Genomic DNA, 17628 nt, shown 5'->3' with positions numbered 1-17628 from the left:
AGAGCTACAGCATTTGTTACTGTTTTCCATTTCTGCCGTCATCACTCTTTTTGGTACCCAGCATGTCCTGAGCATGATTCAGTGGCTACTGCAGTTTAGCCTGGAGTCTCTCTCTCTTTTTTTTTTTTTTTTTGTTTGGACTGAAGCCAGATTAGCTTGCTCAAGGATGTCAGAACTAGTAAAGTCCTCGTGAAACAAATACCCAGCCAACTTATGCTCACATGCCTCGAGCCTGATCCTGCCTTTATGGTGAACCCCAAATTTCTTGCTCACCCCGAGGATGAGACAAATAAGCAACATGCTCATATTGTCCCTTAGAAAAACAAAGGAACAAACCCAGCACACACACACAAAAACTAACAAACATCACATGACACATCTGGACTGCATGAATAGTTTTATTTGACTTGCAGAGCTTTCCCTGCTGTCTTCTCTCTGGGACTTTTGGACACTGGAGGAGTGTACCCTGGATAAATTTTTCTGATGACCTGCAGCCATTCCCTGCTGTACTCCTCGCCAGTTCTTTGGTCTCTTCCCTCTTATGTGACAAGAAGAGTATTGGCAATGGACCCACCTGTCACACCGTGGGCATACACTGACTCATGAGGAAAGCATGGAAGGGGTACTTTGGGATCTAATCAGCAAGAATTTCTTAAGAAATTGGGTGGCCTGTTCTGACCAAAAGGTGAGGCACCTCTGCTTCTAAGGATGTCAAGCAAAGGGCTCAGAGTCTGCTCTGACATTGAAGCACAGTGGCTCAGAGGAACTGAATATTATTTCCAGGCGCTTCACAGCCATCTTGTATGATCTCATGAATCAATCTAATCCCAGCTGCTCATGCCTAACGAGACTAATAATCTCCTGTACATTTTAGAGAATAAGGTCTTCAGGGGCAGGCATTACTTCTTATAAAGTGCCTGTAGGGTTTCCAGGCAAATGGGGTCCTGGACTTTATTGAAGTTCCTGACCAATAGCAATGTCATACAAAAAAGAGAGGCAGCTTCTATTCTGCCTTTATCCATGCAAAACTACCTGTAATGGCAAATAAAACCACATCAAGCCACAATCCCAGTGTTTAGCCAGCAGTAGTAGGGCCTACTAGGTTCTGGATAATAGCTGTCCTAGGGAGCCTCACAGGGTGTTCCTGCCTGTTTTTCTAAACCACACCGTATTCCAAAGAGCAAATGCTGTTGTGTGTAGGGGAGTAAAAGGTCTCTCCTGCCATGCCTCCTCCTCCTCCTCTTTCTTCACTTGCCATTTGAGGGAGATGTAAGGGTGCTGTGCAGAGAGAGAGGCTTGGGTGGAAGGTTTCAAGTCCTTTCTCTTCCCATCCCTCCCTCTTTACATCCTGGTTCATCTCCAACCTCCCAGTCTGGTTTTCTCGTTGCTGCTTGCTTTCCCACCCACCAGCCTCCCACCACCGTGCCACAAAAAGCTTTAACAGCTCAAGTGCCGAGCTCCCTGACAGAGACTGAGTGCTAGAGGCCAGGGAGGGCACAGAGGGGATTTCGCCTTTTGTGTAGGAGTCTCACAACAGGATTTTGTTTAGATTTTTTTTTTTCCTTTCCAGGCTCTTCTGCTCTCTTCCAGCCTTTGAGGAAGCCCTGGCTGGCTCTGCAAGCTCACAGGAACCAACACCCTAAGCAAGAGACACTGAAAAGCCAATCTTTGCTTTTTCTCTTGTGTTTGAGCTCCTTTGCTAAGGAGGAGGTGCCATATTTTCGTAGCGTGATGGAAAGAACATAGGGCACCAACGAGACACCCTCACCAGGAGAAAACTATGGACAAGCACTCCTCCCTTGTCCCTAACAAACCCGTCCTGTCCTGTCATAGAAAGCGGTGATGGAAAAAAAAAGCCACCCTCTAAAGTCACTTCTTCCTGAGTCCCTGCTGACTCCTCATCAGTCCTGACTGTGACTCTGATGGTTCTGACTCTATGCCTTTACGCAGGGTATGCTGAATGCCTCAGTAATTCCTACTGTGCAAGAGTGGCAATAAAGGGTTTGGGATAAGCGTGGCGTTGGAAGATATACGTGAAAAACCTTTTTTCTTCTCTCCTCTCGTGTTCAGGCTGAGGTTACCTGCATCATCTTCCGAAACTATGCTGTAGATGAAGCTGCCGGGGGGATGCTCGGCTGCCCGGCGGTACCACAGAGGGAAGTGGTCCATGGTGAAGATGCTCTCCTTGTCCTTCCGAGTCAGGAATTTCCTGCCAGCACAAACCAGAGAGCAGCTCTTCATACAGTGCATCCCCCCGGGGCTGGCCACCCCCTTGGAGCCACTTAGAGCACCTCAGCACCTGCGGGACACCCGTGGGCCCCATGTAACCCACAAAGGCAGGAGCCAAGCTCCGCGCTGGGAACCGCCACGTCCCCTCAAGCTCCCCGGGGGCCATTCGTGGCCCTCCGGCCGCCATTTTCTGCCGGCACCCCCGGGGCCATCGCGGCCGCCGCTCCGCCGCCGGCCGCCCGCCAGGTGCCGCTGTTGGCCCGGCCGAGGCCCTGGGCGCCGCCGCTCCGCCGCCGCCCCCACGGCGAGGGCACGGGGCAGGGCTGGGGGTGAAGGAGACGCTAAGGGCGCCTGAGCCTGCCTGGCCGACGCGTCCCCGTGGTTTTCGGGCTCTCCTTTTGCTGTATGTTTTTTTGACAGAGCGCTAATTGCTCATTTATGCAGTGCCTTCCCGTCAGGAGATTCCGAAAGTGCCTCTCCTGTGACAGATCCCTCATTGAGGTGTAGTGACTGCGAGCGTTGAGAAGCACTGAACAACGCTGTGTGGGGTAGGGAGTCATCATGTTAGCTTCCTTTAGCAGGTGGTTTTTAATTCCTCGTCACCAGATCCTGGCTATGCTGAGTTATCCAAGACTTCCTCAGAAACTCGAGGACTGTGGCTGTCAGGGAGCGCATGTCAGGCACAACGGAGCTCCCCGCCTTGAATATCCAATTCGTATTTGGAGAACTGGGAGACAGCGAAACACCTGGCACAAAGCTGAGGACCACCGCCATCCTGTTTTGTTCCATCTGCTGGTGCTGCCTCTGCAGCCTGGCCTTTTTTTACAGAAGCGTGGCCCAGCCTGCACGTTCAAAACTCAACTAAAATGAAAACTGTGCCCTTTCCACATCAAAAAACTCCTCTGAATGTGTACTTTTGCCTTGAGGGAGAGGACAAGAGAATGAATCGTATATGACAGATGTCAGTCACATCACTTAATGCATCACTGGAAGGCACTGGGATGCTATGATGGGAGCAGTGTAAGAGTCAGAACAGAATAAAACTGGGAGAGAGGAACTGAGACAGAAAGATCAAACCTAGCCAAGCTGGAACATCACCGGGGCACTGGAGTGCAGAGCCTTTACACTGCAAAATGTTCCTGGGGGTATAGAGTAATTGTGGACATTTCCTCTCTAAGATAACTGAATTTGGGGCATAATCGAAGTTTTCCATTTTACAGTGAAATTAATGCACTTTGGGACAGTGTTTCAGGAAAAAATCAAGAGGACCAGAGAAACATAAAGGGCCCTTACCCTGCCTGCATAAATCAGCACCCATCCCACCAGGGTCTTGCTCCTTTACTTTCTATTTCTGCATCCCCAAATAAATTTCTAAGCCTGGTGTTAATTTCATGGTGCCCCTTCAGAGACACTGAGAGAAATCCCTTAATGCAGAGTAGGGACTTACCTGTTGGAAAGTTTCTCAGAGCCCACATACAGAGCACTCCTCATGAGTCCAGCTCGAGTGCCCAGAAATGCCATCTCGACCCCTGCCTCAGTCTCCCTGTGGAACAGAAATATACGAGCAGAAGCAAACAGTTCTCAGAAGAGCCATCTTTCTGCCCGAGTGATGACCTTAGGCTTAGACCTGTGTCTAGGTTGACACCTTGGAAATTTGCTCATTGCATTCTTTTGAAAGGAGGATGTAAGCTGTTGTCTTCCTGCTAGCCCTGCTCTAGGCTGCCTGTACATAGGTTGAAGCGAGGGAAAAGGACTGCAGAGAGAGAATATCTGTCTCAAACAAGCACAGGATGGGCAGGGTGACAGACTGGCTCTGTAGATTGATTTGGATGTGTCTTGCTGGAGTTATCAAGGGCACAGATGGGAGAGCTACATGGTAGAGAGCCTGCTGCAGTGTGGTGGTATGGCACAACCTTAAAATAAGAGGTGTGTGTTGGTGTTGGCTGTTTAAGGGTGTGTGCACTGGTATCGGGGTATCCTAGCATGACTGCTCCTGGCTCAAGCTCCATCAGCAGCAGGGATACTGGTAACTGAAACAGGGACAAGAGTCCCATAGCCACACATCTGTGTAAGTTGCATGTTGTCTGCTGGAAGCAGATCTTTGTTCACTGAATCACTGCTGGCCTCCAGTAGAATTCAAACATGAATGGCATTAATATTCTGTTACCAAGAAAAACCTTCACCAAACTAAAGGCTTACGTGAGGAGGCCCAACCTGATGGAGTCCACTCCTGAGAAATGCTTTTTGAGCTATTTGTAAAGCTATTGAGCTAGTTCTAACAACCTTTTGAGCTATTTCTAAAATTTCTTACATACTTTGAAAGAATCTGTGACTCTTTCAGGCATTATGTAAGGCCATAGCATCTGGAAATGCAGGTTCAATGGTGTTTTACCCATATTTGCTTCTCATACACTTACAAGGACATATTGAGGGCTAGTGTTGTCCAGTAGGCTTCCATGGGTGCAGTGACCACGGCATCAAACAGCACTTCCTGGACCAGCTCCTCATCACCTAAGGAGGAAGGGGAACAAGAATCAGGAGAGGAAGACATATGCCCCTCTAGGTACCTTAGATATGGAGCATCTGCCTGGCCCAGGGCACTGGAGCTACATGGCACAAAAAGAGACCTCCCCTTGCAGGGCTGAGAACATGACCTGCCACCCTGATGGAGGGAAGCAAAAGAAGAGCTGTAACAGCTAAGATCATAACAGTGGTTCCCCTGCAAGCTCAGCGGAAGGATTTAGGATTGAAAGTGTTGGCAAATGAGAGGCTTTCAAATCAAGTTACTCATCAGCCTCCAGCCTTCTTGATTGAACAGTCTATCTATAGCCATTGCCTCAGATCCCTGCCTTGACTTTTCTTCTGGGTGCCCCATAGTGAGGACACCAGCTACCCCGTTCTACTCAAGGAGCTTTCTTCAAAGCCCCTCGTGACTTCTTGATGGCCTCTACTCTGTTTACCTTTCTCGAGATACCATCCTGTGCTAAATGGCATACTCAAAACTCCCACTTACTCAACCTGCTTCTTTTCTATACCACCCTGTTCACCAGCAGATCTTTCCTTCCTCAGGCCCTGTATGCCTAGGATGTGTCCTAATCCTATTTCTTTTTCCCCACAGAACTTAAAATTTTCAAGGTCCTCTACTCAGCCCTTCCAAAACTTCCTTTCTCCTTCCTGTCTTCTTCAACTGCTACATCTCTTTTCAGCCTTTTCAAAGCTCAGCCAGGAGGGGTCTGTTCACATGGTATAATAGAGAAGCAATTATCGGATTACATTTGTTTTTAGTTTTAAGAGATCCAAATCCTTGTGTCAGAGGTTTCTGAAGCATTATACACAAAATCTTGGTTCAGCATTTGGCACGGCTAAGAAGGCTGAAGCCATGGAGAGTGAGGTGAGCCGAAGGACATCCTAAGGCTAAATTCCTGCAGGGAGCTCCCATGCACAGCTGCCCACCTCTGCCCCTCAACAGAGGTCCCACTCAGCTGCTCACGTGCCTGTGCTTCACCTGGAGAGCGGACCTGCTGCAAGGGGTGAGGAGGGAGGATAATCATTCTGTAGCATTTTTTTTTCCCCCCAAAAAAATCAATTACTGATCATCTTTGGAAAACAGAATTAATAACCTTTTTCTGAAAGACTCCATCTGTCTACACGGCGCAATGCAGCCCACGGAGGATGCTAGCTGGGGCCCTGGGGAGCAGAATAGTGACGACAGCTTTCTGGCTCCTCCTGCCAGCCTCTAGCCCAGCTGGTCGGTCTGTCTCAAGCATGGTGTGCAGCCCCCACCACACCCCAATCAAGCCTTTCGTCCATCACTATTTCCTGTGCTGAGACGTTCAGTGAAGTTAAGTTATGTGACAGCTTTGAAATTAAAAAAAAAAATCCTCTGCTGGAGACAAGGAGGTGGATCCTCACTCAGCTCATTTCCACCTGTGAATTCAGCTGGGCTAGAGTTCAGCCCTGCCTGTGGGAGCAGCTGCCAGGGGAGCTCAGTCTGACACCAATCAGTTTCTCACAGTCCCCGCTTGCCCGTGAGGTTACAGAAAACCCCAGCAGGGCCCTTCTGATGGCCAGGACTCACATTCTAGGTCAGGTTCCTCTCCTGTGAGGAAACGGATCACAGCCTCCAGCTGGCTGAGCTTACGGTGGTCGGGATCGATGTCCGTGATGCAGTAAATCCTGGTGGGGAGGGAGAAGAAGCCCCAAAGGGCAAAAAGAATCACAGTCAGACAAACGCTCCACAACAATAACAACTGCAAACAAAAATACAGTGAGAAAGCTTGGGCTGCAAAGATTTTGCTGTAGCTGCATGCCACGGCCACACAAAGCCTAACAATGTGGCTCTGAGTCAACCCTACCAATAAAACCAAACAATAATTAATGTGACTGCTGCACTTAGTAGGGCTGCTGGTGTGTCCTCCAGCTGAAGTTCACAATGCAGTGTGGTTAGCAGTCCCAAATCCTTCCTGCAAGGTCATTTATATTATACACCGAGTAGTGTGTGTACCTGTGTATCTCTACACAATAACGTGATGGAGAGACCTGAAAAGCAGGGGGCTGCATGCAGTGTGAGTAACATTGATTTGGGAGTGGAAAAAAGGAGGCAGAGAAGCCATGTGAGATGAGGAATGAGCTTGCAGTGTGATATGGTGTCAGCAAAAGCTTTCCCAATGGTACACAGCTGTAGGACACAGTTCGGGGAGAAATGGGAGAATGTTTTTCAAGTGTGGGTCTCTGTATGATAAAATAAACCAGCCTTCTAATCCTGCTTCAGTTTTGACTGCTTCACTGTCAGGACAAGGGAGAGGAAGGGGTTATGAGAGAGAATTACATCTCATTAATGGACTGAAAGGAATGATTTATGAGCAAGGCCGAAGAGTAATGAATATGTAAAATGTGGTAAGCTGACACCCCAAGCTAGGAGTAGAAGAAGGAGAAGTCACTGCATGTGTCTCAAATGCTCTGCCTATGAAACTTGACAGTGTAATGAGAGGTGTGAAGGGCTGTGGGGCTTCTAGAATATAGTTATTTTGGCTTTGGTACAGGCTGGGTTCATGTGCCTGAGTGTAACTGAATGTTGGGTTCATGAAAATCCCAAACCTCACAGCAATAAATGGAAAGTGCCATGCTTTACCCTGTTTCATGTCCAAACCAAGCAAAACCATAAATTATGCATGCTCTTGAAACAGCGGTCATAAATCACCCCCACGTTCACTAGAAATTAGGTCTAGGCTCAGTTCAGAGGAATGCCAACCAAAAATAAGCTCGGATTTTAAAACATGGTTCAGTGTCTCGCTAACCTTGCTACAAAATGCACTGACAGGTCTGACATACTGCGGGTTTTGTAGCACAAATCAGGGCAACGCAAGGAAGAACAAAATGAGCTTGGGTACAGAAGACTGAGAATAAATCTCAGGAGATGTTTCCTGCTGGGGACATCCCAGGCCTTGGTGCGATCTCCCAAGGGTAGAGATGGAACTGAGTTCTGGAGGCACCGCTATCATACCCTGAGGCCATCAGCTCTTTCCAGGTGCAGTCCCTGAACAGCACAGCTTTTCCTCTGGGCCACGGAGTGTGGTGAACTCGAGCAAAGCTGCTGGGAACTTTGCCAGAAGCTCATGACAAAGTCCAGCGTCTTTGACACGATTTCCTCCACTTACCATTCATTCGCTAAAGACAGGTCTGGCTGGAGCAGGTCGTGCAAACCTGAAATCAGATCATACGCTGAGTATTCAATTAGGTAGCAGACAGAGATACAGGCTGGGAGGGAGAAGGGAAGCAGTAAGTTTCAGAGCAGCTACCTTGTCCTTTGGGACAGCGGGGCCGTTCCAGAGCCACCTACCTTCCTCCACAGAAGTGTTCCCCAGCAGAATGTACTCCCCGTGCCCCCTGGACAGCACGACCCCCAGGCTGCAGGCAGGAGGAGAAACAGAGGGCTTGTCAGCAAGGTGGGGTGTAATCCCAAAACACGACACTGCATTCCCTGCAGTGATGACCCCTAAAGGTGTTAATTCCCTCCACAGCTATTAAAGAAAAGAACAGCATCGAAAGAGGATCGAGTGAGATCTGACTGCAGCACAGGAGGCTGAGGAACCTGTCTGTAGGGCTGTGAGACGTTTTTGGTGACAACATTTTTGGCCAAAGATGTAAAGTTCAAATCAACAATAACATGTATCAAATCTATGACAATTTCAAAACATTTTGGATGTGAAAAAAAAAAAAAGTTTAGCTAGATTTTTTTATCATTTTCAGTTTATGGGATTACGGGAACAAAGCAATCAGTTATTCACACTGCTCTACTCATGAGTTATGTTTTATGACCATTTTAAAGACCAATCTCCCACCCCTGATGGCAGGCTTCTGATGCATTGTATTGGTGACGTGTGAGCCCATGCTCACCTGAAGGGTGTGCCACTGATGTCCGTGAAGAAATAATCATTGGTGAGGAAGAGAACTCGCTTCTGGAATGAGAGCAGGAATGAGAGAGTGAGAGACCAGCTGACAGACCAAGGTCATAGTGGTGATGGTGACCTGGGATCCACATCCCCAGGGTTAAGCAGAAGCAGGTGATCATCACCAACACTTTGCACCCCTCTAGGACTGTCCAGAGGCAGGGATGAACATGTGATATTCAGCATATCCAGCAACTCGTGACTTTCAGGGTCCAGGCAGCCACCCTGTCTTTCCATCTAGGTCTCCAGTTCAACCTTTCTTTTCTCTAGAGGTAAGCTGGGAGGAGAGGCAGGACGGACACCCTACCCACTGCATCAGTGGGCAGCTGGGGACAGCTCTTGTCACTCCTGTGGGAAATGCTGAGATTCCTGACACTTCCCTCCATGCCAAACGGGGACAAAACATTAACATATTCCAATTTTGTTAAAAAAACAACACCAGCAAAAGAAACAATTTACATTTTCGAATGAAACAAAAGTGCTGATTCAAATCCAAGACATTTTGATTCACACAAAAATATTTGTTTCAGACTGACATTTCAACTCAAGACATTTCAGATTTTTGAAAGCTGCTTCAGAACCTCAGCTGCTTGCCAGACTGGCCTTTTCCTGTAGGAAAGTGTTGATTTCAGTGGAACTCTTTTCCAAAGGAGAAAAGTTGTTGGAAAATTTTTATTCAACCCTTATGGCAGTATATGAACCCTAATATGTTTAAAATCCCAGCCCCAGCCTGAAAACGAGGTGAGAGGATGTGTGTGGGAGACAGGGAGTGAATACAGAAAGCTCACTGTTCCCCGGGGAAAGCTGTACCTCCTCGGGCCGTGCAGCTGCAGAAGAGGCGCGATGCACAAAGGGCAAAGCCAGCGCCAGCTCCGCAGCGTGCCCTGAGTTAGTGCACATGGCAGATGGGGGAAGGAGATGGGGTTATTTTTTGGTGAGGAGGTGGCAGGCAGCTCAGCCCCTTCTCTCCCTTCTTTCTCCCTGCATGGCAAGTGCGTACTGCAACACAACTGGCGCAGCAGGGACTGAGGCTTGTGGGAGGCAGGCAGAGCTCTCTTTCTGCAGGATCGGGGAAAGCACAGCCTCCCCAGGACAGCTGTAGGCATCACCGCTCACCCATGGGAAGGGGGAGCAGCAGAACACCCCAGAGCCAAGCAGGGCCGAGGACAGCCAGGCAGGACTGCACCACATGTAGGTCAAGTGTCTGCATTGTGGCTGTTTGAGGCAATCACTCCTGACTAATGGCCTTATCACTGGTTTGCCACAGGCCTACCATTTGTCCCCTAGCAGAAAACAAAAGCAGGTTTTGCCACCAGATTTCTCCAATGACTGCCCTTTTGTCTTTGGACCTTATTTTCCCTTCTGTATCTCACTCCGCTCTCAATACCTCCCCGAGATCAACCCGTGGAATTTCTTTTAAGTGGCTGACAGAATAATTCCTATCCACTTCACTCAGCCCTTCTCTCTGCTGACTGCCTCATCCTCTCTGTTTGCAGGCTCTGTCAGCAATTTCTTTGTTTCGGCTGCTGCTCTGCTTCATCAGCTACCACAGCACTGGTGGGAATTGCTACGTTTTGCTTCGTGTCCCTGCTCTGCGTGTATTCAGATAATAGTAAAATGGTGACTTGCTCAGTTTCAGTCTCCTATTATGCTTCATAAAGCTTGCAGACTAAAACAGGTAATATCTCTTACCAAGGCCACTTTTTTTTTTTTTTTTTTTTTCCTGGGTAGGGGAACAGAAAGATATCCCTAAAATACTGAACTAAAAAGCCACCTTTGGATGACTCAGAAGGAATGTTATTGAGGGTGCACAGAGAAAAGGTGAGAAAAGAGGTTAAGTTAGAGCAATAAGCAATCTAGACTTACAAAGAATAGATCTTGCTGGAAAACCCTGATTGCTTTTCTGACAGCATAACAAAGATAATGGATGAAGGGAATAAAGGACATGCAATGTATTTGGGTTTATATAAAGCACTTGAAGCAGCTTTTCATGAAATTTTATTCTAAAGACTTAATTAATGTGGACTTAAATAAAATGTGAAGTGAACCAACTGCAGTACTGTAGCCAGAAAGAAGCAGTAAACAACAGTGCATCAGGAGAAAAAGATCTCTTGAGAGGAACAGACAGACTGTATCTTAGGAGCCTTTATGTACAGTGATCTGTAAGATAAAATAAATCACTGTTTCTCTGTGTACTGAGAAAAAGTTCCAACAACCCAAAATATTAGAAAGATGGGACAAAAAGAAGTGAGATTTGGGTTAAAAAAAAAAAAAAAAAAAAAAAAAAAAAAAAAGGCAACTGGAAAAAATAGCTAAAAAACATGGAAACTGGGGGGTTGGAACTAGGTGATGGGGGATCAGAACCAGATATCTTTAAGATACCTTCCAACCAAGCCATTCTGTGATTCTGTGAACCAGAGGCAGTAATTCTGGGTCAACTGTGTGATGGCGAAAAATTTGAAGGGAGAGCAGAAAAGAAGTTTGGGGCTTCCTGTTCAGAAATATCCTACTGCAGAGAAACGAAGCTCTCTACAGAGCAACAGGGAAACTGTGCTCAAATAATTCAGTGAAGCTCTGGTACTTGTGTAAAAGAAATGATACAAGAGACAAAGGGAATAGAAGTAATTGCTGAACTGATTGGACTGAAACGTAAGTATTTCAAATGCAGCTGTTGGGGAAGGGCGAATCCATTGACAGTTGATAGTTATAAACACCAAAAATAGAGACAGATAATTTAGTTATAAGGTCTAGCCATACAACCATCCAGGGGAAACAGAGGGGTGTCTTCACTGGGAAAGAGCATAATCTCAGCAATGGCTGAGTGCTCGCTTTATTGGAATTGCATGGGAGCAGCTCAGCCAGCCTGATGGCTGAAAAAAAGCCTGTCTACAAAAGATGGAAAATTTTCCTCAAATTTGGAAGACTTCTGGGCAGTTAAACTTGCAGGACTCTGGAATACTTCCTAAGAGGAAATGATGGAAGCCAAATTCTTTGGGAGAATTAAATAAACCCGAATGAAAAAGTAGCAGTGAACCTAAATGTACAAGTCCATTTTGCTCTGATTCCAAGGCAAGATGTATAACCCTACATTAGAGCTGGTAGGGAACCTTCAGAAGTCTCCATTTCACTAGGAGTTTTCAGAAGATGCTTGTAAATATTTGCATAGAAATTTAATATCAGACTTGGATAAAGAAAATCTCATAATGACAGAGTGAAGAACTGTTTTCTTGAGTGCGTTTGGGTAAGGAAAGGGAGTCGAAAAAAAGCCTCCAAACCTCTTTCTGTCTAGATCAGCTCAACATGTCTTCCCCTCCTCTAAACTCTTGAAGATCTCCGATTCATTTCACAGCCCTATAAACAATGTACAAGACGATTTTTTGGCTTTGCCTGGACAGAGTAGGGAGCTGTGAGGCATTTCCAGCACCTTTGCACACACGGAATGCCGGTAGGTATAAAGAGCACTTCTAACGATGTTCTATTTTATGCCTTTAGCACATGTGTTATATATGCGGTGAAACAATAAAATCCTCACACTCTGAAATGCTGAGCATTAAAACCACATCCTTCATGGTTCTTCAGCATCCATTTCCCCTCCCTTCCCTCCACGTGACCCGAGCCTGATAATTTCTTACCCCCTTATCCACAGGGACCTTCACATCCATAGAGAGGTAGCCCGTTTCCCCATTGATCATGGCAGTTCTCAGCTGCAGAGGTGAACGAGATCAACATTAGCATCTCTAGGCAGAGCAGGACAGGAATTAATAGAGCTGCTTGACATTAATATACAGGGGCTGTGACAGGAAAGAGTGACTGTCATTTTTTTTTCTCTTCACAGCTTTCTTGCTTCTTTTAAACTGAAAACCTGTTCTCAGTGGTCAGGATCCTTGTTCAGTCGGTAACATGGAATAATAATGGCTTATGCTGAAAGCTTGTTGATATGTCTTTTGAGCTAAAGGAAAGGACCTGGAAGCTATGAAACTGACAGTCCACATTTCAGACTTCACCATTTGGCAGCCAGCAAGTCATTAGCACCGTGCTCCGAGAGCCTGAAAGAAGAGACACCTGAGAAACCCGCTGGCTCCCCCAGACCGAGTACAAAGCTCTTTGGCATCTTTTAAAACTGATTTATAAATTATAGGCTGCATTCAGCACCACTTCTGAGTTCAGCAAAGCAGCTGTTTAACACAGCAAAGCAAGGCTGTGTGATAGCCAGGGAGGCAGTGAGAAGACCACTTCATTCAATTCAGGTTCCAAAGGCAAAATGTAATTTTCACAGTGACTCCCAGCCTCTTGCAAGAAAGAGCCAGGGAATTTTTCCATAAGTGCAGAGGGTTTGACTTCAGGTCCAGCCTGCCAGAGCATATCAGCCTATTGCTTCAGCCTGGATAGAAAAAAAGGTGGGAAGTAGCTTATTCATTCACACAAATTGCTTCCGTACTCCCAGAGACAAGCTTCCATTCAGGTGCTGGCCAGACTCAACTGCAGTTGCTTTACAAGGCCACAGCTCTATTTATTATGGCTGTTTGATGTGGGTTATTTACAGACCTAGAATATAAAGCCTGTGTTTTCCAAGGCCCATGTCTTGGAAATCAAAACACGGCCTGGTTCTGTAACTCCTTTCTTGCTAAGAGAGTTTGACCTCCTGCCAGAGCCACGGCATGCTCTGTTCTGGCCTGAACAGCCTGCGGCAATTTCTCTGGGTTCTGGGTTTAGTTTGGTTATTGCTGTTTCATCCAGATCTTCTTGAATGCCAGCCATCTTTCCTTGCCCCATGAGGCAGTGGAGAAGTAAACCAGTGGATATGAGATCTCCTTGGATCTCCTCAGCTCCAGCGCCAGGCCTGTGCCCAGTGCTGAGGTGACAGTGTCTGTAGGTCAGTGGCACAGCCCAGGCTCGCTGCTTCTTCCTCGACAGCTTCTCCTGCATGGAGAACTCAATCAGCCACAGTCCTGGTGTCTGGGAGTCCCTGTAATGCTCAGTCCTCATTACACAGGACACTGCTGGCAGCGGTCGGCCTTCACTTTGACAAATGTGTAGCCGAATTTGGATGGAGGGGTTGTTTGCTGCTGACTCCTTTCCCCTGTCTACTCATGTGGTTTCAAACCAGCACAGACATACGGTTTACCTGGGAGCTCTCATAACATCTAGGTGTTTGGCCACTCAGTCTCAACTTCTTTGCAGGCTAATTTCTTCTTCAAATGTTCTGTCAAGGCTGCAGAAACTTGTTTGGGTGGTAGCTTCCAGACTGCTGGGCAGGACCCCACAATCCCTGTTCCCTTCACGCTAAGAATAGCCCCGTGTAACTTTAAAAGCAACCCCAAACTTCCTTGCTGCCCATCTGCAAATAGCACTGTTGTACATGAATTTCTGTTTTACAGACAGTGCTGTGTTCCCTCCCTTTTTCTTTTCAGCAGCTGGCTGTATTACACATCATTAGCACTTGGGCATATTTTTCCAGTCTGATTTTGCTGCTTATCAGTGTTGCTGAGATTATACTGCAACTGATGTTGAGTCTGTCATTGATCTAATACCATAGCTGCAAATCTGAGTGTTGAAACGTTGGCATCTTTCTGCTGCAGTGGGTGTATCTTGAGAGACTCTCAACTTGCTGAAGTCACACTGCAGATATCAGTGACTGCAACCTTTCTTTCTTCTGGAAGATGCAGTACAGGAACACAAAGTGGCTTTGTTCTGTATGCCTCTTTTGATATATATTTTCACTCTGGATAGTTTTATTCTGATTGCCTAAGGGCAGAAACCTTACACTGCATCATATCTGCATTCAGGTATCAATGCTTTTTTTTTTTTTTTTTTTTTTTTTTTTATAAATTTTGTTGTAAAATAGCAAACTGTAGAGAGGAATATCTCTAAAAGCATCTTCAGTGGCAGAGACATTAGTAAACCCAGAAAAAGACATAGATAACCTGTCAAGTTCACTGCATGTAAAATCTCTTATTTTTGTCTTACTTTCCATGTCTCACACACAGTCCCGTTGTGTTTTCTTTCTCAGTCTGCCACCCTTCCACTTGCTGAGTTCTGCCGGTGAGACCCTTTCTGCTTGCCCTGTGCTTGCAGCAGTAGCTGCTGTAATCCTCTTGCTGGACACTTTGCTTGTCCCACCTGTTTATGTGATATCTATAGCATCAGATCCCTTTATCTCAGCAGTCTCCCCTGTAATCCAGAAGCATGTGTCCCACAGCTAATTCTATCTTACTCCAAATTAATTTCTTACCATAGCATCTTAAGTATCTATTCTCTCCTAATTCTTCTGAGTAAAAGAAAGCCAGCTACAGAGGAACCTTTCTGCCTTCTCTTTGTATCTGGGTACCCAGTTCTGAAACACTGCAACATGCAGCTGTTGGGGTGCACACTGTTTCTTGCTTACTACTTTTTAATAATTTTGCTTGAGAGAGTAAAAAAGGGATTTTCTAGCCATTTCCCTCTGTCTGCTATTGTTTTCACTGCTTCCAAAGATATGCAATAAGGTGTTTTCTGGAAAACTGTTTTTCTCAAGTGTTTATATTCCTTATGCTTTTTGTCTATTACCAGAAGTGACCGCAAAGCTTAGTCTCTTTTGGAACTGCACTTTCTTTCTTGCTGCAGATCTCATTAGTTGAGCGGTTTCAGCTCTATCTCACATACTACACAGATGGGCAACATCATGGGATGCCTCCATACTCCTGAGCTATTTTGGCTTTGTGTTAAGCTATGTGCAGAGGTGCAGCTGCCAGCACCGGCATGTGGGCCAGGTACAGACAGACCAGCTCCCTGGAGCATCCTCTGACTGCTTCTTTCCTCCTGCCAGCACTTTCTCTGCTTGTTCCATGGGAAGGAAAATGTGTACAGAGAAGGAAGGCAAGCATTTTGTAGGTGAGCATCATTCTTGTCCTCTTGTAGACTACCAGTCTCTCTTAGTCAAGGGCCAGTTCTGCACAGAAAAAACAGAAGTGCCCTTTCCCTCACCCTCATTCCATGCAGGCAACACAGTAACCGAAAGAAGGGTCTACAAAAGTCTAAATTCACTTCCTGATACTCACTATTTCATCCTGGTCTTCCCATTCCACTTCTGAGAGATCTACACTGTTGTAGTTTGGCTTAGGCTTCAGTTTCTTTCCTTCTTTATACTGGCATTTATTAAAAAAAAAAAAAAAAGAAAAGAAAAAAAGAGAGAGAGAGAGAGGATAAAATAGGGAAAACCACCCCAGTAAGTGGTAGATAACTTTTTAAACTAATCCTTTAAGAACTTAGTATTAATTTCTAATTTGAAAAATACGCATTTTTCAGTCTCATTTATTCTCTGACTGGGAAGCAGTGTTTGGGTGCAGGTACCTTCTCAGTCCCATGCCACATATCTCTTTATGCAAACAGTGCAAAGCTGGGAGAGTTCAAGTGGGAAAGGTTGTTTCAGGAGCAAGGGACAGGACATAGGTGAACTCGCAGGTAAAAGCTACAGCCTGGTTTGTGAGAATATTCAGCTAAATAGATCAGTACAATATGCTTACCTCCAGGAAATATTTTTTTTTCCTCCACAGCTAAGAGTGTAATCCCATTAACACTATAATACCAGCAGGAGATCTTTCCTGATGGGAATTAAGCTTTAGCTTCGCTGACAAAAAAGTAGGCTTTTCACCTCAGGTTAACTGATGGAAGAGAGCTATTTCCCTCTAATCTTACTGGTGAAGAAAAAGGTGTGAAGTAGACTAAGAGAGGCCAATTTCAGGTGGAGGATAAAGCAACGACCTTGCCTAGCTTTGCTTTGCCTCATCCTGGCAACATGATGTGAAAGTTCTCCTCACATAGTGAAGTAACTACCCAAGTCTGAGGTCTCTCTGTGCAAAGCTGCCTTTATGAAGACAGCTGGTGTGAAGCCCTTGTGGTGGCAATTCCTCTTGCCAGTAACCACATTAACACCTATAAGCTGTGCGCATGGAGATTTGTGCAGACAGGCATGTATATGAAACAGAAAATGTATTGCATGCCCGGGTAAGAAAGCCCGTAGTGTGTTTGCAGATATGTGCAGGCTGGAGTTCCAGGTGGCACCATGAAGGAGAAACATCCTTGTGTCCACTCTGAGCCTTAAGTATTTGCAGCACACTGGTCCCTAACTTGTTTCTGACATCCCATGTTACCAGGATTTGTGTTACTCCACCTTGCTAGCCTCAAATTCCCCAAATTTCCAACGCTACAGCTGCTGGGCAGCTTTTAGTGGGGAGATACCCATGCTGAACCTTCCTGTAGGAGATGTGCCTGAGTGAGGTGATTTGGTTTTCCAGTGGAGCCTTGCATGCATACATATACATGTGCCCACAGTACAGCAAGTGCCCAGAAATACACCACCCACATACAGAGAAGACAGGCAGGGTACCTCCTGCTTCACACACGTGTATACATAATATGCACCTATGCATATGGCATTGATTTCTCTGGCCCTCATATTCCTAGGGCCCATATATCAATAAAACATGAGAAATCAGGATCGTCCCTGAAAGCTGGTGTTCCCAAGTCAGCAAGGATTTCCAATTTACTGTTATACGTACCAGAGGGCGGAGGTCTGGGTGAGAAAGGATGTAGCCGTTGTTGGTGTTCAGAAAGGCGTAGCCGTGGACACCCAGCTGGAGGAAGAGAATAATTAGCTCTGTTTTAGCTAGAAGCACCGCTGTGTAGTGGCTGCTGCTGATACCCTGGCCCCATCAATATTCAACAGGATTTTCTTTTTAAAGATATCGACCAGCAGAAAACAGGCTCCATCCCAACCCTTTTATCCCTGCATTTCTGGCTGCTTGGAGAAGACTGGCTGTGCTCGGGTGCACACAGGGATGGGCAGGTAGCCCATCTCTGCACACAGGCAGGGAAAGACACCCTCTTAGAGCCTGACCAGCCTCCTTAGCAAATACCACCAAGAGATTTCCATGAGAGCAATTACTCAGATCAAACCCATACATAATACAAA

At 46.3% G+C, this 17628-nt stretch overlaps 1 protein-coding gene across 1 annotated transcript in view; it reads right to left on the bottom strand.

The window, feature by feature from the left end:
* CACNA2D4 (calcium voltage-gated channel auxiliary subunit alpha2delta 4) overlaps positions 1-17628 on the bottom strand; it is a gene marked incomplete at its 5' end in the record, with an annotated part of 112334 nt that overhangs the window by 56668 nt on the left and 38038 nt on the right. Inside the window, 10 exons of the mRNA XM_084498726.1 lie at positions 2082-2209; positions 3677-3772; positions 4647-4740; positions 6308-6405; positions 7887-7932; positions 8069-8136; positions 8626-8687; positions 12311-12382; positions 15716-15802; positions 17216-17290. Coding sequence (XP_084354852.1) covers positions 2082-2209; positions 3677-3772; positions 4647-4740; positions 6308-6405; positions 7887-7932; positions 8069-8136; positions 8626-8687; positions 12311-12382; positions 15716-15802; positions 17216-17290 — 826 coding nt within the window. The remainder of the gene's footprint in view (positions 1-2081; positions 2210-3676; positions 3773-4646; positions 4741-6307; positions 6406-7886; positions 7933-8068; positions 8137-8625; positions 8688-12310; positions 12383-15715; positions 15803-17215; positions 17291-17628) is intronic.

The sequence above is a fragment of the Aythya ferina genome (genome assembly GCF_964211825.1).
Source record: "Aythya ferina genome assembly, chromosome: 1".
Classification (NCBI taxonomy): domain Eukaryota; kingdom Metazoa; phylum Chordata; class Aves; order Anseriformes; family Anatidae; genus Aythya; species Aythya ferina.
This window is presented reverse-complemented; position numbering and strand designations above follow the sequence as displayed.